This window comes from Pseudopipra pipra, chromosome 1 (assembly GCF_036250125.1).
Source record: "Pseudopipra pipra isolate bDixPip1 chromosome 1, bDixPip1.hap1, whole genome shotgun sequence".
Taxonomy (NCBI): Eukaryota; Metazoa; Chordata; class Aves; order Passeriformes; family Pipridae; genus Pseudopipra; species Pseudopipra pipra.
In genome coordinates, this window is record NC_087549.1 from 48,573,723 (window position 1) to 48,600,452 (window position 26,730).

At 37.3% G+C, this 26,730-nt stretch overlaps 1 protein-coding gene across 7 annotated transcripts in view; it reads left to right on the forward strand.

Moving 5' to 3' along the window:
• ROCK1 (Rho associated coiled-coil containing protein kinase 1) overlaps positions 1–24,805 on the forward strand; it is an 86,369-nt gene extending 61,564 nt beyond the window's left edge. For 2 of the 7 annotated variants that reach the window (XM_064655581.1, XM_064655600.1), the window contains 11 exons: positions 550–643; positions 3,288–3,376; positions 3,707–3,895; positions 4,425–4,590; positions 11,554–11,624; positions 15,423–15,511; positions 16,624–16,702; positions 16,820–17,081; positions 17,840–18,047; positions 22,449–22,490; positions 23,301–24,805. In XM_064655581.1, coding sequence (XP_064511651.1) covers positions 550–643; positions 3,288–3,376; positions 3,707–3,895; positions 4,425–4,590; positions 11,554–11,624; positions 15,423–15,511; positions 16,624–16,702; positions 16,820–17,081; positions 17,840–18,047; positions 22,449–22,476 — 1,275 coding nt within the window. In that variant the 3' untranslated portion in view covers positions 22,477–22,490; positions 23,301–24,805. The other 5 variants (XM_064655590.1, XR_010430750.1, XR_010430751.1 and 2 more) reach the window with 5 other exon arrangements.
• The last annotated feature ends 1,925 nt before the right edge of the window (positions 24,806–26,730 follow it).

The following is a 26,730-nucleotide window of genomic DNA, read 5'->3' on the forward strand; positions in this document are numbered from 1 at the left end:
GTCATGGGTTTCCTTTCCAGATTTTTTTTTTATCAACCTATGTGTGTATTTATCTACATATGCTTTGACATAGACCAAAGTTAGTTTTATTTTTCTCCTGATTTATACCTGTTTTTCATGATTTATGACAATTATTTAGTAGTAAATGCCTTGTGTCTACTGTAGCCTTTAATGCTGGAGTTGTAGCATCTGTTAGCTGCTTTTTTGTCTGGATTCAAGGGGTCAGGTCTCTAGGTACTACTTCTTCCAAAGTACCACAAATTGCCACATTCAATAACTGACAATCTAACTTGAGTTTTTAATTATATATTACAGTGTTGTCAGTTCTGCAAAGATCATTTAAAAAAAAATTATCTGTGACAGGTGTATTTTGAGCCTTCTGGTAAATCAAGACAGCACAGAAGAATAGTTTAAAAATTCACATAGGCGGGAATGTGTTTGAAGTAAGTGGTTGGTATAGATTTAAGGGTAGTTAAAATTATACTGTTATAAATATTTTTAGGATTTATGGCAAGTTCTTTATTTTAAAATGTGTTTGTTTTCATATAGCTGGAAGAAACCAATAATACATTAACCAAAGATGTTGATTTGATAACAAAGGAAAACACAGAGATCAATGAAAAATTTAAGAAACAGGAGGAAGGTATGTCATTTATGGAGTTTTAATTCATCTGTTTTGAAACACAAATGAATTTGAAAATATATCTTATATGTAAATTGCACCATTTTTAAAAGGGTACAAAGGAACTACTGACCTGTCTGCCTTGGCTCTGTGCCTGGAAAAATCATGGAACAGATCCTCCTAGAAGCTCTGCTAAGGCACATGGAGGACAGGGAGGTGATGGAATGACTCCATCAGTGGACAAGGGAAGGGCTACAGATGTCATTTACTGGACTTCTGTAAAGCATTTGACATGGTCCCCCACAATATCCCTCCTTTTAAATTGGAGAGATGTGGGTTTGGTGGATGGACTGTTTGGTGGATGAGGAATTGGCTGGATTGTCTCATCCAGAGAGTAGGGATCAATGGCTCAGTGTCCCATTGGACATCAGTGACAAGTGGTGTCCCTCAGGGATCTGTACTGGGACCAGTACTGTTCAGTATCTTCATCCATGACACAGACAGTGGGATCGAGTGCACCCTCAGCAAGCTGAGTGATGCTGAGCCTGGGATGCCATCCAGAGAGACCTAGACAAGCTTGAGAAGTGGACCTGTGGGAATCTCATGAGTTCAACAGAGCCAAATGCAAAGTCTTGCACCTGGGTCAGGACAACCCCCAGAATCAATACAGGCTGAGGGATGAAGGGATGGAGAGCAGCCCTGCTGAGAAGGACTTGGGGGTGCTGGTGGGTGAGGAGTTGGACATGAGCCAGCAATGTGTGCTCACAACCCAGGACAACCATGTCCTGAACTGCATTGTGGGCAGCATCAGAAGTGTGGTCAGCAGGCTGGGGGAGGTGATTCTGCCCCTCTCCTCCATTCTCAAGGGACCCCACCTGGAGTACTGCATCCAGCTCTGGGGTCCCCACCAAAGGAAGGACATGGACCTGTTGAACGAGTCCACAGGAGGGCCACAAAGAGGATAAGAGGGATAGAGCACCTTTTCTGTGAGGAAAGCTGAGAGCTGGGCTTATTCAGCCTGGAGAAGAGAAGGCTCTAGGGAGAACTTATAGCAGCCTTTCAGTGCTTAAAGGGACTTATAAGAAAGATGGGGACAACCTTTTTAGCAGGGCTTGTAGCAATAGGACAAGGGATAATGGTTTTAAACTAAAATAGGGTAGATTCAGACTAGATATAAGGACGTTTTTTACAGTGAGGGTAGTGAAACACTGGAACAGGTTGCCCAAAGAGGTAGTGGATGTCCCATCCCTGGAAACCATCGAGTTCAGGCTGGACAAGCCTCAGGGCAGCTTGATCTAGATGAAAATACCCCTACTTACTGCCAAAGGGTTGGACTAGATTACCTTTAAGGTCTCTTCCAACCTAAACCATTCTATGTTTCTAATTATCACTCTGTACTATATTGTTTCCATTTTCATGTACTGTCTTTATTGTTGAAAATAATTAAAACCTCAGCTGTACCAGGTAGGAAAAAGTGAGTTTCTGCTCATACTGCCTTTCTCACTTTTTAAAAACAATTTAGTGCTAAGTTCCTGATGGCATAAGCAGGAATGCCTGTCCACTACAGCTCATCCATATATTGTCTGTCTAACCTTCTTCTTCCAGCCTTGCCCTTGTGTGCAAAAAATTATTAAGGTAAAGTATTTTCTGCATTTCATATTGCACACAATGTATTTATTAAAATGTTTGTGTCTATCTCCAGTATTTACAGTAAAGCCATATCAGTATTTCAATTTCCTTAAGATCTCACTTTGGCATGGAATCTAAGTTGTGAGGTTATGCAGATCAGTGGATGGGCATTCTATTTATATGCATTCTGACTGTATGGGAAGGTACTTTTTGCTCCCATGGTTTTTTGTTTGAGCAAATTGGAATGTATGCTTTAATACCTGAAGACTAAAAGAGTAAAGGCCTTATTGGTTCTGTTGCCAGTGTCTTTGCAAACAGTATGTAGGCAGGAAGGCATACTAAAATATTTTTCCTTAGTTCTACATTTTCATAGTAGCAGGAATTGGGTGAGCAAGCATTTTCAGTATTTTTAAGTTTGTTACTTTTGAGTACTTAAAAATCGTTCTTTAACTTTGTAGTTTTGGTGGGAAATTCTTATCAGTGAACTGCATGCTTACAGATACTTTGGAAACAAATCAGCAGACTGGAGATGTGATAGAAAGATTGGTAGAACTGAGTAAATGGTGTGTGAGAGGGGGTGGGGGGTATGTAACAGGATCATTCCTTGTTTAAAAAAAGCCTTTTTCCCCATGCTCTCTTCATGGCTGATTTGAGAATCTGTACTAAATACGAGTCCAGTCATATCAGTCTTATTCTGTGTGGGTACTGAAGTAATTTTTGGTACTACAGAGACACTTTTGATAGTGCAAACATGAAGGAAGTGGAACAACTAACTTAATCATCATCAGGAAATAAAAATACATGTGTTGGCTTTAGTGTTTATCTTGGTACCTTTCTGATATATCCTTCTAGTGATTTTCTATCATTATAGTAGCATTAAACTGGTAACCTTTATCTTTGCAAACTGTATTTTACTCAATAAGGAACACAATGGGAAAAGGGAGGGATAAAAAGAAGATGCAATTGTAGAAGCAATTAATTTTAGAAATATTTATCTTGTCCTAAAATGTCTCAAAGTTGAATATTATTTTAACAGATTACAAAATGAAGAAAGAGGAGGAAATCAATAATATTAGAATGCAGTATGAGAAGAGCATAAGCAATGAAAGAACTTTGAAGACACAGGTATAACTTTTTATGCAATTTAATAGCAACGATTACTTTGCATAACAGAAATATTTTAGGTTTATTGCTTTTGTGAACTCACAGTTGGTTCCTTCGAAATTAAGTTTATATTAACCATGATGTACAATATGCATTGTTGATATTTACAGTTGAAAGAATAAGTTTTGATGTTGTGTACTGTTCAGTATTACTTTGGTCATGAGTAAGGGCCATTTATGTTGATGAAGGGTTTTTATTAGTTGAATCCTGTAACTAGAGGAACTAAGAAGTTTTGTATGAAACATGCTAGCATATATCATTTTTTCCACTGGTTCTCTTTTTTCTTAACAGGCTGTCAACAAACTGGCTGAGATAATGAATCGGAAAGATTTTAAAATAGACAGGAAAAAAGCTAACATGCAAGATTTGAGGAAGAAAGAGAAGGAAAACCGAAAGCTGCAGTTAGAACTTAATCAAGAAAAAGAGAAATTCAATCAGATGGTAGTGAAATACCAAAAGGAGCTCAATGAAATGCAAGCGGTAAAATAATCTAAATTTTTTTTGTCCCATTATGGAATTGTCTCTGCAGGAAAAACGTCTTAACTCCTAGTCCACTTGAAAAAAGTTCTGTTTCAGATGTTTTAGGCTACAGAATTTTAGTGAGGCAGAGAACTTGATAAGTGCTGGTTCTCATTCATTTCCCCTTTCTAAATTCTTAACTGTGGAGGTTACTGATATGTTACAAAGGCTAAAAACCTGAATACTGTTCAGCTTACTAAACTGATAGCAAACTATCAGTTCATTTGGCTGATAGATGGTCTCCTTTTCCTAACAAATGGTAATTTAATAGATCAATAGATGAATCTAGAATAGACTGTTTTATGCTTGAATACATTGCTGGATCTTTGATATTTAAGTTTTTTCCTTCCAAGGCTAAACAAAAACTTCTACTATAATAGTTTATGTCAATACTATCAAAAATATCAAGATATCTGAAAAAAATAGTAATGAGGTTTGTGTTCAGAATACTTTGGTATCCCACTAACTGTGCACATGTATATAAATACAGCAACTAGCAGAAGAATCTACGTACAGGAATGAGCTCCAGATGCAGCTGGATAGTAAAGAGAGTGACATAGAACAACTACGAAGGAAAATTGTGGATCTCCAGCAAGGAATGGATTCTACCAGTGTTGCTAGTCTCCCGACAGATGAAACGGATGGAAATATTTCAGGTAAGAGAAAAACATGTTGAACTACTTGATCTTGTGCATGCACATAGTTTTGGAAGGTATTCTTTCGAAAAAGTTTACTACCTTTTAAAATCTTCTGTCTGTCTTTCTCTGTATCACATCTCTGCTTCCTTTCTTTGTTCATTTTTTTTTTATTTCATAGCTTAGCTGCTTATATTTAATCTTAATTTATTCTCACATCACATTTTCTACTGTATTGCTTGGCATTAGCATAATTTATATCCACTTTTTGGAAAGAGTATCTTTACATTTGCTGTTTCTTGAATACAGTGAATACAATGGGCTATGTTCAGTGAGCAGAATACAGGGCCAGCATTTCCTCAACATCGTGATTGTATTTTATATCTTGAATGCAAACTTGCCTTGGTCTTGTCTGTTCTTACTCACAGTCATGTAGACCACTGTGACAAGTGGCAATAATTGCTGATGTGAAAAACAATTGTAGGAATTTCCATTTATGGTTTTATGACACTCTGATTTAGCAGGTTAAACTAAGAACAAATAATACAGTGTAGCCAGCCATTTCTATGTGGTGTCAGTTCCAGGCACTATACTTTGAGACCCACTGTTACATGGGTTAGTGATGTACCTCTCCTCTTCCCCAGTGTTTAAAAAGTGTAATCAGTTTGTACTTTCACATGATCCATTTCTGTATCTCTTGATACAGGAAAAGAAAACGCTTAGAGGCAATAAGCCATGTTTGACAATTTCCATATGTCAGAGTTAGGTTTATTTTTTTTTATATGGGTAAGTATTTTTAGAATTCATTGTGAACATCTTAATAAATAAACTTGTCGTACGTGCTTAAAGATTTATGGCCTGATTTCTATTGTTGAAAAATATTTTTAAACATACAAAACCGGAATACTATTTTGTGTACTTTAAGACTGCAGTGGATGAGTAGTCAGATGAAAGTAAATAGAATTATTTTAGGTGTGTCTTTTACTGTTAATGTACTTCATGCTGCTCAAATTGCCACATTCTAGAATTTTTCCAGGGGTCTTAGAGTGATTGAAATTTCAGGTAGGTCATGAGTGTTCGTATATGTTTTTGTGTAGTTATTCCTTTCTGTGTCTGTTTTTGTGTCCTGTCTTCCCCTAGTGTATTTTTAGATTTTTTAGTTAGTATTTTAATGAATTTCATTCTAGAATAGATTTTCGTTCAGATAATGATAGTAATTTTCTTCACAACTTCCATTCTGTTCAAGAAGCCTTTTGCACTCTTCAGTCTGATCTGTAAAAGCCTCAGGCAATTGCCATCTTGTAAAGAGAATGTCTGTTTTTTGTCTTTTGAAAACATCTTCTAGACCAAACTTCCATTGAGTTCTTAGATCTATTAAATTGGTTAAGGAACATTATTTTTCCTTAGCTAGGAAACTAGGAGTTCCTGCTAGGAACTCCCTCTGGTATTTCTGAACTATCAGTACTTCTCAGGAGTTTTTCTTTTAGATACTCATTTGCAGTGTATTCCATTTAATGGAGGTAAAAAAGAAATCAGAGGGGTTCTTTTCTCCCCTCAAGTTACTATTTGGAATCAAGCCTTGTGTTTTTAAGTGTCTCCTAATTGAAGAACACTGTCGTTTGTAATTTTTAATTGAAAATTTCTGAATTCTTGTAAATTGAGAAGTTTAGGGGGTTTTTTCTACAACAAAACAGACCTGATTTATTCTGCATAAAAAAGTAGTTTTGAACTTCATCACTTTCCTTTTCAGCCATTTTCAGTTAATGTCTGTTATGTATTACACGGAAAACACAAATGCATCCTTCTGGGCATAGGTACCTTCCCTGTTTTCTTCTTAATGGCGGTAGTGTGTCAATATGACCCCATTGTGTCTCAGATCTTGGAAAGACTAGGAAAAAAGCTCTTTCTTTGTCTGCCTAATTAAGGAAGGTTATTTTCAGTTTTACCTCTGGAGATGTGTAATCAGACTTCTGGCGGCATGACCTGTCGCTTCAATTTTGAGGCAGAAATTTCAGTCTGTGCAAGAGCTTTTCAAGTCAGCTGTTCATTGTTAATTAGAACATCACAATTAGTAGAAGTTCTTTTGGTGTTCTTTAGTGAGGGGTTTGTTTCTATACTCATGACCCCTCAAACTATTTCTTTTTTACTAGCCTTTCATTTCTCGTCTTCTCTTTTTTGCCCTTTTCTCTACGCATGCCTCTGATTTTTACTGCAGTTGTGCTGCTGGTGTTACTGTGTGATACAGGTAGGAAGTCTAATACATATTATTAGGACTCCTCTACATCGTGTTCCTACATGCTGCTTGTTTTTTTGGTTTGGCTTGGTTTTGGTGTTTTTTGAGTTTTTTTGAGTGAGTTGATCAGGATCTGAATAAGAAGCAGTTTAGTAATTAAAGGAGATGAAGTGACATTAGGACAGTCAAATTTCACACGCTTGTCAAAGAGCCAAGCAGAGCACAGAAAAGGAGTGCAGTAGTGTTATAAGGACAAAAACCAGCCAGACTTCGAAGTAGAAATAGCCCGTGCCACAGAAAGAGGACATTATCCAGTGCACAGTTATTTTCCTGCAAATCAAGTAATTAGTCTTCAAAACAGAAGGTGACATATCACAGTGGTTCATTTGCTACAATTTAGTTGTATGACATTGATTGTCTTCAACTATGTGCTAAGTTCCCATCACTTCCATAGCCCAAATATAGGCATTCCTTCAGAGCACCTTGAACAGCATCTTGTTAAAGAGCTGGATGTGATGAGCAGTCAATAGGATTCTCTGTCTGTTGCACCAGTTCTTAAAGCAAAGACATTCCTAAAAAAAATATAAAGCAAATAAATTGTCAAATTTCAAAATAAGTAATTATAGTATGATTTATTCAGTTTCCTGTCACAGCAAAAACATCACGAGGGGAAAAAAATGAAGACACAAAATAATGTGAACATGTATAAAAGAATGATTCCATAGTCTCAATTCTGGCAGTGGGCAGGCAGTCTCTGGTTTAATAGAAGAAAAAAATTGGTATGAAATGGTGTAATAGTAAAGTTGTTGGAATTCCAGAGAGACCCTGGCTCTTTGGCATTTTCTGCTGTCCTGCATGGCAGAGAGGTTCGTGTCTTGTCTAATTGGGGAGTTTAGGTTACCAGCCACCAGAGAGGCTACAAAAGTAGAATTCACAATTTATAGGAAGAGCCTCTTGTAAACTTTTGGGGTCAGAAAGATTTGAATAAACTCAAGGTAATACTAAAATGAATTTTTAATACTCAGAAAATTTTAAGGAAAAAATTCTCTATTTAGAGGTAGATACAGAGAAATCACATGGTAACACACCTTTTACAGCTGCATTTCACTTGGAGGTGGTTTCTGTCTGTCATTGAGCTAAATATCCCTTGAGTTCTGGTAGCTCCCAGGGCAGTTTATGCTCTCCCAAGGTAGGGATTGGCCCCTTTAGACCATCCAGGCTGTTCTCAGGCTTTTGCTTACTTAGGTGGAAAAATCACAACATGGAGGAAGGCTTTCCTTGTATTCAGTCCTAGGCATGTTTAGTAACTCTCACTCCTGATTATTGATTCAGATAGCAGCTCATATCTCAGCTGATATCTCCAGTGTTAACAGTCCTTGCTGAAACAGCTGAGATATTTGCTTTTTGCAAATGGTGCCTTTGGAATGCCTCTTCCTCCTGGCTGGACTTAGGAAGTCTTAATACTTGCATGATTGTAAACAGAATTCTTCTTTGTCAAGACAGAACATAATCAGAAACTTAAGGTTTTTTTTCTCCTAGCTGTTATAGGGCACTTAACCTGTTGTGAATTGCTTCTTTTCATCTGATTGGCAAGATAATTTGAGCAATTGAGCTGACCTACAGGTTTAACTGCAGCACATAATATTTTACAGCATGTGTTATAAATCATGTTTTGTGCAAAGATAGGAGGGAATAATAAACACGGAGCATTAAAGCCAACAGTTTTATTGCAATATGGGCTCAGCTAGGACTTTCTGAAGTACCTGCAAGTAGCCGTCACCTGAATAAACTTCAAGGCAAGATCCAGTTGGCAGTCCTTGGTGAGATACACATGAAATTATAGTAAGACAATCTGAGGAAGGAAATAATCAAGTGGGAAGAGTGGACTGGAAAGAATTAGCAAGGTAGTATCTCCATGTTTTTGTTAACTGTGGAAGAGTCTTGAGGAGTAGGAATTCTAAAGCATTGGAAAGAGGTGCTCTGCCGCTTGTGAAAGCGCCTGTGCTACTTAGCTCCAGAACAACAAAACATCTCGTAAATCAGTACAGCCATGGTTGTCTTGTCTGTAAGACTTGGTTTATTGAAGTCTTACAGTTAGAACTCACTGTTATCATACTGAATCCCTATGAATCCTGGCAGTATGAATACTAACCATGAAGATGTTTAGAATAAAAATCTCAATTTAAAATATATTCAGAGATAACTATAAGATCTGTAGCCTTTATGAAATTCTTTCTTCATATCCTATTCAGATCCAGCTAGCCGTAAGATATTTTTGAGGCCTAAGCCATCAGATATTTTTGAGGCCTATCTTAGATTTTCTGGACTGCAAATAAAGTATCAATTCTGTGATTCTTTCCAAAATACAGGGACGTTTTCAGGCAATAGTTTTGAGGCTATTTTTAAAGACAGGGATGGAAGAATCTTTTTCATAGTCTAGATAGCCCATATTTTCTTAATTACTTAATCAGAACACTCATAAATATTATTCTTCTGGATCAAATATTTGTGAAATGGCCAGATGAGCATTTGCAGTTGTGCTAGCTAACTTGTCGAGGGAAATTAAAATGCACTATAAATATTACTTGGAAGAAACCTTTGTGGCAAGGTTGGAATGAAAGAGCTCATCTACCACCCTTTTAAGAGTACATTTGGTTCCAGACGAATGTTAGCTTTGTTGAAAAGGAGTGTGTTCAGAAACTTATTTCCAACTGCAAGATGTTATTCACAGCTCAGAAATCATCTCTCATTCAGACAGAATTTGCTCACTAAAATAGATTTGTAGTAGACAGAAAAGAATGTCAGCTGATTCATTTGAAATACCTCATTCACTTCCTACTTCTTTTGAAATTGTTTTCAGAATGTGCCGAAATAGAAGTGAACTTAGAACAACTCCTGCTCATACTGTCCCTATAAGCATCTTTTAAAATGTATTATTATTGGATCTTTCCAGATTTTCGTATGCTGCAATTTATACAGATGCATACATATTCTCTTTGAACAACAGTCATCCTTCCTGTATTCCTTCTGAACTGCAGTCATCCACAATATGTTCTTTATTAGCAATTAATCCCTTTATTTTGCAAGGGAGGAGTTGAGTTTTAGGGTCTTTCTGTAATTTCTAAAAATGGAAGGCTCTTCTCCTGGTGTCAGAATCAAGGTGTTCCAAACAAGGTAAGCATTGTCAGTGATGCCTGTAGGCATGAAGGAAATAGGTTTCCTTTTCCACAGCTACTGTATCAAGAAGAGGGGAGGGGTTGAGGGCAAAACCCCAAACCCCATTTTTCTTATGGAGATAGGAGAGGCAGGGAAGTGCAAATTTCCTTCATTTTTCTGAGATATTCTCTTACTGAAATGAATTCTACTATCATGGCTTTCTTCTGATTGATTTCAGTAGTTCAGTAGTCCCACAGTATTTTGAGGCTATTCTGTGTGGAGGAATGTTAGGAAATGATTCTATATTTCTAAGTGTAGTCATCTTCTAAATATTGTAATGCTGTAAGGCTAATATGGGAAAGTCTTTTTCATGCCTGACTTTAATACCTTGCTAGGCTGTCAGTCTCACTGTAATTTTACAGAGCAAAGCATATGGACAATAATTTAGATATTTGGGTGTATTTTCGGAGCTTGCTGCAATATACCTCACAAAGAGTTATTCCTGAAGGATAAAAGGGACCAGTAGCTCCTTCTTATATAAGTATTTGTGGAGAATAGTTCAGAAAACTTTAACTTAATGTTTTAGAAGTTTTCAGTGCTGCCAGTTAAGTTTATTATGAAGAATACATACATTAGCTATTGGCTCTGTTTCTGACATTTTTTTTTCAAATCACATTTTTACAATAATTTTAAAAAAATTCTCAATTGTGAAATAGATTTATTGATTACTTCATTCTAACATTTCCAAAATTGTGGGACTTTACTGTGTCATTTCAGGTTAATGGAATAGCTCTCTCACTATCATTGTCTGGTTTCATAATTTTAAATTTTAGAAACTACTGTTAGTTAGCTGGAAGGATTTTTTAAATCTACCATTCACATTAGGCAGAATGCCAATTTTCTTGTGGCCCTTCTTTGTATCATTGCTAAATTATTTCAGTAGTTTTGTAGTGGGAACACACATTATTACATTGCTCTTTGGAGAATTTTTCACTGAAAATTTGAATAAAATGCTTGTCTCTTATTCTTTGTATCTAGTTGATTCTTCCTGCATTCCTTATTTAATTATCTCCTATGCTTATCTTCTGTGAGTAATGGGGACACCCTTGTAGCTTTGCCTGCTCTTGTGCTCTCTCTCCCTTTTTTGTTTCCCGTGGAAAATATGGATCTGATTTGTTTTACTTCCTGCATCTTCCTGCTGATTATTTTCATATAGCCCCTCTGAATGTTAAATTATGTTTATATTGAAAAATCTCTTAATTTAAACTGTAACATATTTTCAAAGCAAAGTGTTTCCTGCCTGGCTCTTTGCAAACTATTTACATACAATGTTAGATGTTGGCATCAAGGAGAACAGCTTTACTTTTATTGTGCAGTAACTGTGTAATCAGATGTTGGCTTGTGATAAAGCATGAATTAAATGCTTATATCTTCATTTTATTTAGCTGTGCTTTTTATTCTGCTTTGCTGAATAGGTAATTGCCTATTACTGCATGTGGTACATCTTCCTTTCTCGTAGTAGTTTGCTTTTGTGTTATCCTGCTTTATTGTTATAAATACGTGAAATTATTAAATATGCATTTTTTAAAAACCAGAATCAAGACTTGAAGGTTGGCTTTCAGTACCAAACAAAGGAAATATAAAGCGGCATGGCTGGAAGAAACAGGTACAAATGTCTTTTTTTTTTTCCTTCCTCAATTGGAAAAGTTTTTAGGCATGCCCTGAATTGGTTTTATTACTCATATTTAAGAACCAAACAAAATAATTAAGAGTAACTTAGTGTGTATAAAAAAAGGAAACAAGAAAATTCAAGTTCAGTTTGAAATCTTTAGTAATGACTTTGTGCAAATTTAACAACAGGTGGGTGAGGAAATGCTTTACAATGGGCATTTTGGAATCATTAAAAATCTCATTTCTTCTTTGAGTGAGCTTCTTTATAATCCTGTTACTAAAAAAGAAGCTCCATGTGCAACTTGACAGGAGAGAGTAGGGAATACTACACCTAAATGTTGTGAAGGTCATGGAAGACCTTCACACAGACATCACACTATAACTTGCCACACATGATTTCCAAGGACTTTTTTATCTTCCTTACCTTTAAAATGGCCAGTGTCTCTTGAAAAGAACTGGTTTACTTTCAGAAACTGGATCTCTTTGCTGGAATTCCCAATCCAAACAAAACAGTACTCTTTTGCCTCTGCAGAGGTTATGATCTGCTTCTTTGAAATGTCAGATGTTGAAATTGAGATGCTTAGAACTAGTTTCTGATTATCTTTTCTGTCTTTTCAGTTCCCCTCTGTGAACATTCTTTGGTATAATTAAATGCCTAAGTGAACATGGTCACCAGAATTCTGTAAATTTTACAAGCAATTTGTACAAAGTAGTTTGTTTCCCTGCATGTTCTTAAATTCAAAGATCACTGTTGGGAATGATTCAGTTTATTCATGACACTTTCAAAGTAACTTTCTGCTTCCCGCTAAAAGGTCTTTCTCAAATGCTCCTGTTTACATTCACATTCTACAAGTGTTAGAAGTGGTTCCTACAAATTTAAGGGAGAAGGAATTAATTCCTGTCAAAGAAGCACTTAAGTGTTTGCATTGGACCTTTAGCTGCTGAACTACTTCTTTCAAGTATTCCTGTTTTCGCTTGGCTAACATGGCCTTCTTTATACAATCTGCGTATTTTGAGTTCCAGCCCAGACTATTTTTACGTCAATATCAGACTGCATTGATTTGTCTGTAAGTTAAACCCACCACCTATTGTGGCTTGCAGAGAGTGAGTGTTAAGTTCTGCCTTATTTCAGCTAATGGATGCTTAAGGTATTCTCCCAGCCCCTCAGATGAGAGGCAATGTGAACAAGTGCCATTTTGAAAATGCTTGGTTACCACAGTTTGGAATCTGGGGTTTCTTATAGATACCTCAAATTCTGTTCTCTCTGTGTTTCACTTTGTCTCCTTATTAGCAGAAGTGAGGGAAATCTAGTAGACAAGGTTAGAATGTTCTTGATGCCATATTTGATTCAAATGCCAGTAGCATTTGAATGTTCTTCAGGTGTCTCACAAAACACACCTGTTTGTAAATCTATTCCACAACTTGTTCTGTTTGATAGCTAAGGCTGCTTGACTCCTCTTGTTCCTGAATTGATTTTCTGGGTTGCTGTCAGACTTTTGGCAGTGTCCACAAGCAAAAGTGACTGTGCCTAGGCACAAATCATGTAGCTTTGTTCTGTTCTGGATTATTTAAAATACTGCATCATTTTCCTGTCAGAATACCTCCAGCAGCCTTTTATGGTTGTTTTTTAGAAGTAGAGATTATTCTTGCATCCTCTGATGATTGAAATGTTAAAACTCTTGATAAATGCAGCTTCTCCAGTGAAAGACTGTATCTGAGCTTCTTTGGGCATGGCCAGTGTAGGCATATTTACTTCCCTCAAGATATTTTATGCAGTTACTCCATTCATACTTTCCTATTTCGAGTAATACTTACACTTTGAAGGAATTTGAGCTACAGATGGATGCTTCTGTCATGAGTCATACTGATAAGATTCCTTAAACTAGCTGAGGCTCAAATCAGTGACACACAGCAGCGAGGAGCCATGCTGATTTACATGTGTGTCCTGTTGGCTGAACTGTACTGCAGCTGAAACAAGCTGGTGTGGAGTCAGCCTTCTAAGGTGCTTCTGTTCCAAATTCTCCTGCAATTTCAGTTTTGGGCTTGGTGGGAGGTATGCAGCCTCAAATATAAGCATGCCCAGATCAACTTAAATGGAAAGCAAAATTGCATTAGCACTGCAATTGGGTTGATGCCGGAGTTGTTACAACTTGAGCTGCTGCATTTCTGACTCAAATATCAGTAGCACTGATGTTTTTGCCCCGTGCCCTCTGAGTCATTTAGCTTAAGTTAGAAAAGGGTGAGTGTGGAAAACTTATTTGAGAATAAACACTTGAGTTATACCTCAAGCTAACGCTAAAATGTGTTAGTCATGCTTTTATCTGGAGCTTCATTTTATCCCGAGTGGAGGTGATAAAATATCCTTCCAAAACCACTGTAGAACAGAACTACTGTCAGAAGATTTTTTTATATATATTCACAACAGGATATCAAGGCTGTTATACATAACTTTTCTTTTGTGAGGTTAAATTGTTCTTTAACCAAGAATTGAATATAGTGTGATAACTGAATTCCCTTGCAGTCAGAATTTGCATCTGTGATAGTTGTCATCTTAAGGCCTTGGTCTTGTCTGTGAAAGGCAGAAATGCACACTTCAAAAACAAAAAAAGCATTAGCTTTCTGTTGAAGTAGATAAAGGAATTGAAGCAGTCTTTTTCTTCAGTGGGAAAAATCACTAGAGGCTCACACTATTACAACTTAGTACCTACTCAAGTTGATCAGGCTTTCCATTAAAGAATTGTGACTAAAGGGCTAAAAGCTCTTTAAGCTGGGGCCAAAACACCCTCTGTGGTTTTTTAAGATGCATTTCAGTAATTGAGATTTACAGCTGTAGCACACAGCTCGCGCAACACATTTCTAAAATGCTATTCTATAAATTTGTTAAGGTAACTTTCATATTCAGGTTTTGAGGTCAGCTTAAAGTCCTGTGTAATGAGGAGGTTGAAACCTCCTCTTGTAGAAGGAGTAAACACTATTAATTTAAATTGTCATTATCTTTGTTGTGCAGAAACTCATTCAGTTACCTACCAGTAACTGGAATTCAAGATGAACTGTTGGTGTATTCACTCTCATGGTTTTCTGTCCTTTCCCCTGCTTCTGGATCATATTATATATGGAGTTCAATATAGACAGAGCAGTCAGTTTGCCTCTTTTTAGTCCTCTTTAGTACCTCATACCATTTAGTTGTTTCTAAAACATTTGAAACTGCAGGGGAGGGAACTGCCACTGCCACTGCTGTCACCGAGCTTATGCTTGTGGACAGTTTCAGCTGTCATTCCTAGATTTGGAATGTATACCAGACCTCTGTTTCTGCTGATTCATTTTGTCTCTTTATTTCACCAGTTCATTAAATTGAAAGTGTAGGAAATAGTTAGCTGGCGCTGTGAGAATCTCTTCTAAACTACCAGTAGTTTGGTGCAGGTCTGTAGAACTGCAGAAGTTGTTTACGACTTTACCATCAAGTGATAGATTTTGCACTGTATCACTCTGTGATACATAATTTTCATGGTAACATGCCAATAGCAATTGATATTTGTGAGTTTGTGTGCAGATGGACTTCCAGAATCGTGACAAGCATTTTATGGTGCTTCAGTGAAAATACACAGTCGCTGCAGCTGTAGCATTGCCCAGCTGTCAGTAGTGTATCTGCCTGCATGAATATTTAAATATGTCTTGATATTAGTTTAAAATCTTTCCTTTACTCAGGCTTTACATGTGTGTGTAGGAGAACATTAGGATAAATGTTGCTTTTTAAAATGCAATTTTAACTTCTCTTTATCCTTTCTTTCCACAGTATGTTGTGGTGAGCAGTAAAAAGATACTGTTCTACAATGATGAAAAAGACAAGGACCAGTCTAATCCGTCTATGGTACTAGATATAGAGTAAGTAAAGTTACTGGTAGTTTTGGATGCAAATTGGGAAAAGAGCCTTGTGTGTGAGATAACTGATAACAAATCTAAAAGCTTGAAATCAAAATTCCATAAATAATTTTTAATTTCCCAAACTGGTTGGAAAATGTCTATCTGTATTTCAGCATGCTGTTAACAGAAGATACTGCTTTCTCTTTGTTCTGCTATTGCTAAAAGTTAGAGAAAAGAGAAAGTATCATTGCTCATCTAGTTCAAAGCATTTCTAACTTTTCCAGATGGTTTCTGTTTAAAGTGATAAAATAAATTAATTGTGATCCCTTTACATTTGTTGTACATGAGGAAAATTGTGTCAAATATCACTGAAGCCCATCACTGATACATGACTGTGATGTTTGAACAGCTGATGGACATTATAGGACCTTATAGAGTAGTAATTGAAAAAAGGTTTTAGAATTCATGAATAGGTCTGTAAGTGACTAGCAAATACAGTGGTCTGGAAGGAATCTCAAACTCAGGAAGTGCTTAAGCTGCCAATTGCCTATAACCAGGAAAAGAGTTATTTTCTCTTATTCTCTTTTCATAAACATCTGTTACGGCTACTGTTGAAAACAGGATGTTGGGATAGATGGACTTGACTGAGTATAAGATGATGTCTGTTCCAATTTTAATAGCATTTTTGACAGCTGGTGCCCCAGATTTCCTTTTGTGATGTTTTAGCATTGATTGTTTATCAACTCATAACAATTTAGTAAAAAAACTAGTTAGTAGTATTCTATGGTTACTTCCATACAGGTTTATCACTAGGCTATTCTAGCAATAATGTTAGGCTTCCTAGTGTTCCGAGGAGGAATTTGAAAGCCTTTTTCACGTGCAAATTTGCCATGATGGATCTTGAGCTCGTTGTAAGGTAACCCTCTTTCCATGCTACAGAATATTTTGATCTTACTTGGGTAGACAAGATCTATATGGTTTATGAATTAATTCCTACAATCATATTGCAGCCTTGAAGTAGGTTGTATTGCTTGCATAAGCAAAATTTCCAAGAACTTCAAAGCAGTTTGATAACTGTTTTAAAACATATGTAGCCTTTTAGCATTCTCTGATTTATGTTTCTTCTAATTTAGTAAGCTGTTTCATGTCCGGCCTGTAACTCAAGGAGATGTATATAGAGCTGAAACTGAAGAAATTCCTAAAATATTCCAGGTAAAAAGAAGTTTATTCTCATGTCTGTTTAATTCTCTTGGAAGTTTGGCAGCTTCTTTTAAAAGGGTATAAAAGTACATAGTGCTTTAACAATAACACAGCAGCATTCTTTTTCAGATTCTCTATGCTAATGAGGGGGAATGCAGGAAGGATTTGGAGGTAGAACCAGTACAGCCGGCAGAGAAGACAAATTTTCTAAATCACAAGGGCCATGAATTTATTCCCACATTATACCACTTTCCAGCCAACTGTGAGGCCTGTGCCAAACCTCTTTGGCATGTCTTCAAACCCCCTGCTGCCCTAGAATGTCGAAGATGCCATGTGAAGTGCCACAGAGACCACTTGGATAAAAAGGAGGAATTAATTGCACCATGCAAGGGTATACTCATGTTTTTTCTGTTCTGTATTCTCTTCACGGTTTAGCCACACCTGTTAAACTATTGGAGGCAAATAAAAGCACTTTAGTTTAAAACTAAACCTAAAATTAGAGTTTTATCGTTTTAAATGTGGAAGATTAAAACAATAGGCTGTTACACTGCTTATGAACAGGCAGCTGTGGCAGTCCTCTGTAGCCTTTCATGGTGTAACTGATGGGGCTCTGCTGAGAGCCCTGAGAGCAAAAGGTTCCCTGAAGGTTTGTGCCCAAGTACTGGGCAGCTCCCTGGTTCCCAAATCATTCTCTCTGTACTTATACCTGGCCCACTTTAGGGACAGTTGCAGTGGCTGCATCACCAAACTCTACTAAGATCTTGCAGAGTGGTTCTTCAGCCACCTCACAGATTGGAGTAAAGGTTTCTTCTCCGTGCTCCTGTGAAGTGGAGCATTCAGGGTACGTACTCTGAAACTTGGCCATAAGGCATCCATACAACTTTTCAGCTTATTAAGACTGCAATTGGTGTAAGTTTTCTCATTTCTTGAATATTAATGGTAGACTCAAGAATCTTAATGCAGAGTGACAAATATTGAAGAACGTTATATTCATAATCTCCCCTGCTGTTTGTTATCTTTCAAAAATATATAAATAAATCCAATACAAGTATGGATATTTGTTCTTTCCAGTGGCACAGTTAGTATGTCATAATTCTGATTTTGATAACAAGTCCTGATTTTCACTGAATCATTTTCCTCCTTTTACAGTGAGTTACGATGTAACTTCAGCAAGAGATATGCTATTATTGGCATCCTGTCAAGATGAACAGAAGAAGTGGGTGACTCATTTAGTAAAGAAGATCCCTAAGACACCACCATCTACTTTTGTTCGTGCTTCTCCTAGAACTATGTCTACAAGATCCTCAGCAAATCAGTCATTCCGAAAAGTTGTTAAAAATACTTCTGGGAAAACCAGGTGAGAAATAAACTACAAGAACTAAGTATCTTTTTGATTAAAAAAGTGTCTGTGTATAAATCCTATTTAATGCGGAGTTATGAAATAATTCCACAGTTACGACTGTTGAACTGCTGATCTAAATCTCTGCTCCAATCCCAAAGGAAGGAGCAGACAGAATTCTCTTGCTATCACGGTAAATTTGTCGGTTCTTTGCATTTGGAAAGGTAGCGTAGAGTTGGTACCTGGCCTGCCAATACATGCAAGGGAGCTGGTTGCATTTTGTCCTTTTTAAAGGCAAGACTCAGCAAATATGTCAGCAACGGCATTTAACTGCAAGGAGTATCCATGTAGTCATCTCATCCATGGATTGATGTAAACTAAAAGTCTTCTGCAGATGGAGGTGAAGTGAAAAACTTACAGATTCTCAGTCTGTTGTTAGGACGTTTCTTTTGTTGGAAGGCTGCTTAGGTATTGGTTCCATTCTTTCTCCCTGCTTACTCATTCCCTGTCTTCTATTCCAGCAGTTGTTTTTGTAAGCTGTTTGTGACCCTGTGCATTAGCTGGGGCAAGATGTAAAATATGTTTTCTTAATGTTAGGTTACTGTAAGCTGATTTCAACCTGCCTTACCTTCCTCCTACAGTATGTGTGTCCCTTTCTCCCCAGCTAACTGATTGAATTGACAGTGTAAATGGAAACTAGTGTCTCAGTAGGGAAAGTCTTCCTAGATTGGCAGGGCTACCAAACATTCCTTGCACAAAAAAACCCTGAACTTTTGCATGTAAAGAGACATTGGGTGTATCATGAAACATCCTCCTGCAGAGGACCATATTTTATATGGTATTTCCAGTCAGTATAATTTACTACCAGATTTACATTTAAATTTTGCTGTCTATTCTCAGCTTTATTTGCCTCAAGACCCATTAAAAACAGTCTGTAGTGTCTGAAATAGTATCCCTGATTTTACTGAAAACTTTGGAAACGGAAAGATACAAAGGGTGCTGATTTTCTTGTCCCTAAGACTTATGTCCTAAAACATAAGCGGTCACAGAATCATAGAGTGGTTTGGGTTGGAAGGGACCTTTTAAAGATCACCTAGTTCCAGTCCCCTTGCCATGGGGAAGGACACCTTCCACTAGATCAGCGCCATCTAATGTGGCCTTGATTCCCAGGGATCATAGTTTTGAGATAGTAATATATTCAGTGAAGGTCCTCAAGATAATTTCATTCAAGAAAATTACTTTAGGCCTCAAATACAAAGCTGTCAATATAAAAATCAGGAATGTTGCAGGCAGTTTGGTATTAGAGATGATAATCAATGCAACAGCATGAGGAGACCAACATAAAAAGAAATCTGTGAGCAGCATGTTGTGTTAAGAACATGTAGCTGTGCCAGAGCCTTTGGGGGAGAAGTCATATTCACAAACGCTGAACAAAGTCTCAGTTCACAAGTTACAGTTCAACTGGTAGGAACACAACAGAACCATGATGTAATTTTACATTTTTCAACACTGGCACTTAATCAAGCCAAAGTTCTGAAACACATAAACACTTCTGATGGGGAGATTTCCTGGGAAGTGGGCAGCTTTACCTATGGTCTTCTCTGTAAAAATCTGTTAAAAATAAGGGTTAGGGCAGTGGAAAAGCACATAGTGATAAACCTGAGCTAAGAATGATGGTAAAATCAGAGTTTCCTCACTGAATAGTGGCATCTTCCGTATTGTACCAAAAAAAGATAAATTAGTAATTGTTAATTCCTGGGGGTTTCAGTCATGTTTGTTATGTACTTACGTTGTGTGTACTTGTGCAACAGAATCTTGTTAAACTATTTATCTTGTCTACAAAGTGTCCATTTCTCTCAACTTCCAGAAAGTTTTATAAAGCTTTGTGGTATTTCCAAACTTATTTTTTCCTTCAGTCCTCAATTTTCCAAGATTTACTGAAAAGTGTTAGACCCTTCCAGAGGCTTTAACCAGATCCTTTAAGACTAATTCCCCCCAAATCAACCAACCAACCAGCCAGAGGGGTTGGAAAGAATTATTTTTAATATGTTATTTACTTGCATCTTTAAGGTGTATTAACTGGAATAATCTAAAACAATACTTGGAAGATCCTAATTGTACGTTTTAGAAATCATCCTCTGTTTTTGAGTATACAGATTCTTTTCTCCGCCTTGTCAAGCCTTGCCTTGGTAAAGAAAGTGCATATTTCTTTATTTCACAATTAGGTATTTAGAGTTGAAGACTTTCTTTTCCAATAGACTCTTTGAGTTATATTCTGGGTATAGTTTCCTTTCCATTTACCCTTACAAGGTCCTCTGGTAGCTGTAATAACCAGCTTTAATTCATACTCTTAAATGGAAGAAAATCCATTTTCTTAAATCAATTCTTTTCCACTCTCTCTTAATAGAAATGCTGTCTTGGAGTTTCCTTTAGCAAGGACAGCTTTGCAGCTAATCTATTATAGAATGAACGGATTTGCATATTTGAAAATTTGTAGTAGCTCTTAAAGGAAAGGCTCAGTTTGGGGAGATCGGTTATCCAGACCATTTCTGTTAACAATCCTGTTTGTCCTGTGACAGTGTTACAGAATCATAGAAATACACAAGTAGTGAATGGAACTTTTTTAAGAAATGAGAAACACCATCATTAAAGCTCTGGTTTTAAAATCCTAAAGATCCAATGAGGATCCTAAAGATCTAATAACTCACCAGCACCAGAAGGAGGACGGCTGCACATTCCTGAGCTTTATCCTTTGTCAGTTCATGGTTCACGGATTACCAGAGTCAACTGATCTATTTTTCAGCAGAAAATTAATCCAGGAATGTTTTGACTAAAGGAAAGCCAAAAAACCCAAAGCATAACAACAAAAAAAACCCCAACCCTCACTCCACAGAAGAAAAGCATGTGGTTTTCTGTTGGATTCGGAAGTTGCAGTGGTTTGTGGAAGAGTCTCAAGAATGAAAGGAGGAAGGGTGAAGTCTTGCACTAGTGAAGTATCAGGTCAGATCAGCTGTTCAGAATACTTCAGTCTTGCATTTTCTGCATCTACCCCAGTGTATTGCCTGTGTTGCCACCCTTCCCCATCACCCAGGGAGATCTTCCAAGTTCTTGGGAAGAAATAAAGCTGTGAGGTTTTCTGTCAATTCAGAAGTTAATACCTGCATGGTATCTTATCTCTTTGACTGCTTGGATTTATCTAACAGACAGATCCCACGGATGTGGATCAGACAGAAAACATTTATATCACTCTTTTAGACTGACCCCAAATCCGTCAGTGAGTATGATGACATAACTGATATTTGACCCTAGAATTTTGCTTCTTAATGATGTCAAATACTGGCAGAGCTTCTTAGAAAAAACAATTAATTACAGGAAGCTCTGTTTTAATGCTGCATATTGTAGGCACTGAGTATGGGGGAAGAATCATATTGAGATTAAGCCATTTAGAGAGGCACACCACTTGACCAGCAAGGGTGCTGGGTATGTGCGTGCTCCCGGCCTGTTGTGCTGCATGGAGATGTGTGCAGGGGGCAGGTGGGGAGCCCCTGCACCTTGCTGATGCTTGAGGAGCTGCTTGTGGCATGTCCCCATCAGACAGCTGCCACTGGGTTGACTGGGATGTAATGGGGCTTGTGTGGCACCTGCAGGGCAGTGTGAGCAACTAATGAAATGATTCAGAGTTATACTGAACAAAGAAGCATTAGGCTATTCTACTGTGGACATTTTTGTGGCTTTCTCAGACAAATTTGTTGTTAGTTGTATCTATGAAGTAGATAAGTGCTGCTGTGATGGAGTATGCCCAGCCTGTGTCCTCATACCATTGCATATTTCACCCCATGTGTTTAGAACGAAGAGGCATTGGATTTATTGGATTTATTTTAGGAAAATTCACTTCTGATGTACCAGATGTTTAAATTTAGATTATTAAATAAATTTGCAATGGATCTTATGTACTGAACACTTACCGTGATTGCATGGTAGCTGAGCTAATCTGACAGAGCATTTCCCCTCTGTGTCTTCCTTCCCTGCTTTTCTGTCAGTGGATCCTGGGGAAGTGCTTGAAATGATCCATTTTGGACCTTTCCATGAAGGTCCACAATTCAGTTTCCTGACTGTCAAAAATGTGTAGACTTACTTTGCTGAGCTAGTGAGTGGATCAGTGTGCTAAGAAGAAGTGCAGTGATTGCCAAAGCTGAGGGCTGGTAAATAGGAGGGTCAGGAAGGTGATAAAGTGAGGAAACAGCAGCAACAGCAGGCTCTTTTCCTTTCAGGAGGCAGCAAACTGTTAGATCTGCTTTTCTGAACTCAAGACACTGCACCCTGCAGTTCTCCTCACCTCTTAGGCAGGGGAGTAGGAGAAGCACTGATGATTTGTATGGGATACACATGTTAAGTATCTGAAAATTGTTCTCTTGTCAGGCAGTATAGCAGAACTTGCCCTCGGTGATGGAGTCCTACCATGTAAGCAGGCATTACCTATTTTGTCGAACGATACAGACATTAACACATGCTTGAAGACATTTCAGTCCATTTCTTTCGGGGTCTGACCCACCTTTCTTTGCTGTTGGTAGACAGCACTTCCTTGACTTAATGGAGAGGTGTCTCAGAGCCATTGAAAGAAGCTTCACATATAAAAGTTCATCTTAAGTTCTATTCCTGATTTTAATAACTTACCACTAATAAATATGAATCAGAACTTCTTGATGAACTCGCTGGCATTTGCAGCACTGCTTCAAGATTGGAAACTACACTTCATAGTTCATAGTATGCTGATTTATTCACCTTGTATCAGCACAGTTGAGGTGTTTTCTTTTGATCTATTTGGACTTGGGCACCTGGTCAAGTTAATGCATGTTTAAAAAAGAAAACAACCAACCAAGCAACCAAAATTCCTGTGCATCAGATGAACTCTGGCAGCTGCATGCGCGTGCTCTTAGCCTAGAGAGCCTTTTCTTGTCCTGCAAGTGAAAGAGGGTCACCTAGCATTTGCCATGAATACACCCATAATTGTTTACTGTTCATCACTTGGAAAGCTGCAGTAATATTATTATCATCTGTCTGATCTCTGTGTTCATTTAATGTTGTTTGAAATTAAGAACAGTTTGTGGAAGATCATATAGGTGCGATCCTAGTATTGTTCCATGTCAGTTGAAAAAAATACTCCGTTAACATGAAGTATTTTCTTCATGAAGCTCTTGGCAAACATGCACTGATGTTATGAAGCTAATTTTTATATTTGTTATTAATTGTCTGTTTTCTTCTTTGTTCCAGCTAACCACATGTACAGTGCGTAATGGAATCTCATGGGATGCAGTCAGAGAAACAGGGCTTTTTTTAACCACACAGAGCAGTGCAGACAGGCTGTTGTTCCTTTCAACATAACTATCACAGGCTTCAGGGTTAAGATTGCTATTACTGTCTCCTCCTTGCTTTGGCACAAAAGCACGCTGAGGGTGTTTAATTGCGGGTTTGCCTCAAGGTAGATTAGATTAATTATTACTATGTAATGCAAGTTAAAGCAAATAAAGCTTAGCTAGGTGTATAAAAAAAAAAAAGAGGTGCTGCCTTTTTGGATTTTTAAAAAAAGCCTGTCAATCACAATGAAATGCAGCCAACTTTCTTCATACCAGTGAAAGAAAAGGACTGTTAACCCTGTGAAGGGGATATTTATGTCAAGATGAGCATATGAAACCGAGTAGAAGAGGAAGGTTTCTCCATGAGAAGGACTGCAATTGCTTTCAAGACTCTAAGTTGTGCTCTTGAAGACTGCAGAACTAGCTTAAAATGAAGCCTTATCACTTGAACTTCAGTGCCTTCACTGCAGAGTTCTTTACAGCCTTAATGCTAACCACCCACTATGGAATGGATCAAAGTGTTAAATATTTTGCATTATGCTTTACAAAATACTGATGCAGCAGGTTTGTAAAGGGGGGAAACAAGTAATTGCCTTTAATCTATGCATTTTTGCCAAGCCATACTGAATTATTTTATTGTTAGAGGCATTAGAAACTAACAGCAAAAAGAACCACGGAGTTTGGAAGCATATTTTGGGGTACATCATTTCTCTAACTGTATAATGTATTGCCTTACAATTTTAAATGATAACGTACATTAAGTTAACAAACATTTAAGAAATATATGCACTGTTTGAACTGTAAATTATTCTTAGAACACTTTTACTTGGTTTTACATTGTTCTTTTAGTGCCTTGATTTGAGATAATTGTATTATTGCCATGTCAATAAATGTAGAAACCTAAAACTAAAGAAACCTCTAAAAAACTGTTGCATATCAGTAGTTTTTACTGAATTTTAATTGGTTGAAGTATTTGTAGATGCTAGATGCATTTTCTAAATTAAGTACAATCTTTGAATGAGAATTCCTCTTACAAAGAAAGACTGATTCTGGTTCATAAGCCAAGAGATGTGTAGGCAATGCAAAAAAAAAGCATATGACGCAAAACTCTGGATAATTCAGGAATTTCAGTAAATGCTGTCAGACTCTTGCTTTGTAGCAGGAATACATTCATGGTATGGGCAGTATGGTTTTATTTTATTTTATTTCTTAACCAAATACCTCCTCAGTAATTTATAATGGCTTTGCAGTTATGTATTAAATAAGAAGCACTGGAAAACTGATTCGTCCTTAGGACGATTTGCATGTTTCAAGTGGTATTGAAAGCCGCACTGATGGATATGTAATAATAAACATATCTGTTATTAATATGGTAATGACTCTGTGCTCATTTAATGAGAAATAAAGTAATTTATGGAAAGACCCTTTTGAAAACGACTGGCATGGTGTTTTCTCCTGACTTCAGCTTAAACATCTTTCTAAGCGTTCAGACATTGCAGCAGCTTCCTGGTACAAGGTGCATTTACACTGTAACACCTGGGAGACTCTGAAATGTTTTGGGGTTTTTTTTAGTATTCTACATCAATAAGTAAATACCACATTAAATTTAATTATTTCATTCCCTTATTCTCCTGGCCTGCCTAATTTTAAAATTAGTAGCCTAATTTATATTTATTATTCAACCACCACTCTAAGCTGGCCTTGTCATTGCTTCATCCTTCATGATGCCAGTTTGAAGCTTCAGAAATCCCACTTATTTGGGGGAGGGAACATTGCTCAAAAGACAAGGTGGTTTTTGTTGGTGGGGGTTTTTGGGGTTAGGTTTGTTTGGGTTTTTTTAGAACAGCCTGTTCATCCCATGAAGCTCCTGTCCCTAAATCTCCCTGGGTAATCTGCCAAGACCTGCAGAACAATAGAGCAGTAAGGACATGAATGATTGTATGTCCTTTGAAGGTCACAGGGCCGGGAAGTATAGATAAATAGAAGCAGTTGATGTGGTAATTTCAGGAAGTTCCTCTATGCTGAGATTGCTGTATCAGAAGTGTCAGCAATTTCAAAGCTGTGGCTGGAGCACACTAAAGACAACCTTCCATATAACCAGTCACGTCGTGAGCTTGTCAAGCAATACAAGGAATAATTATGACCTGCTTTAATCTACTGTCACATACTGAGAAGGGAAATAATAAAGTATAATGATTAAACATATCTTACTTAAATACATACATTACAATAGGAAATTTGGAGCAGGAGGGAAGGCCTGTGGTATCTCCAGACCCAGATTAGATTGTGGATTGCTTTTCTGCTTTCCTTTAGGTGTAACTGGCTACCTCTACAGGGTCAACAACCCTTGCTTGAGTAATTTTATTAATAAAAAAAGCAATGTCTTGTAATTTCATATTTCATTAATCTGAAAAATAGCATAAACTTCATTATGAATAGATAATGACTAGTGGGAAGAAGATAGGATTGTGGAAAAATTATTTTGCTCTACAGATTGGCACCTACTGTCACTTCTGTAGTTTTTTAGCAATGCTGAAGTTCTGCAGTTCTTTTTAAATGCTGATTTTGCTTGGGAAAGCAGCAGCAGACATAATGAAGTGTAAAATTACATTGACTAGTGTGTCTGGGATAAATTGCAGCTAAAATGCTTTAATAATAAAGTCTAGACGTGCAAATTACAGTTTGTGTGTTCGGGTACACTGATGTTGGCACTTGTTTACTGTAAGCAAGGTGCCTGTCTACAGCAATAAGAAATATGTCTTCAAATAAGAAATTCAGCCAAAGGTTTCTACTGCTAGGAAAAGTAATGCTTACAATCTCAACTGTGCAAACAGATATTTCAGGCAAAAAATATCTGTTACAAAACTTTCAGGAAGCATCAGCTTTACCATCCAGAAAAAAGCAATCTGTGCTGCCATGTTCACTACAGCTCCACTTAATCCGACTCTTGCCACATTATTTTGCTTTTACTCTTGTCACTAATGATTCCTCTTACAGCAGGGGGACATTTTGCTTATAGTCATCTAATACAGCACCAGAAAGTCGTCAAGACACGTGACCATGTAAGCTGTGAGGAGCTGGCATAAATCAGCCCAGCTTCCTTCATACCGGTGACGCTATAGTTTTACATGCTCCTTGACAAATCAAGAAGTCTAGATTCCTATATGACTGGTTTTTTGTTGATTTGCCTCTACCTTTTTTTCATACTTTTTTTACAAGTTCATTAACATCGGTAAAATGCCAAAATCTGCTTTTTCATTCCCTCTTCAAGCCGCCATATTTGTCCTAGGCAATAAGAAATGGTAAGAGGAACTAACTAGCAAAACACCATGGTAATAAAAGGGTAG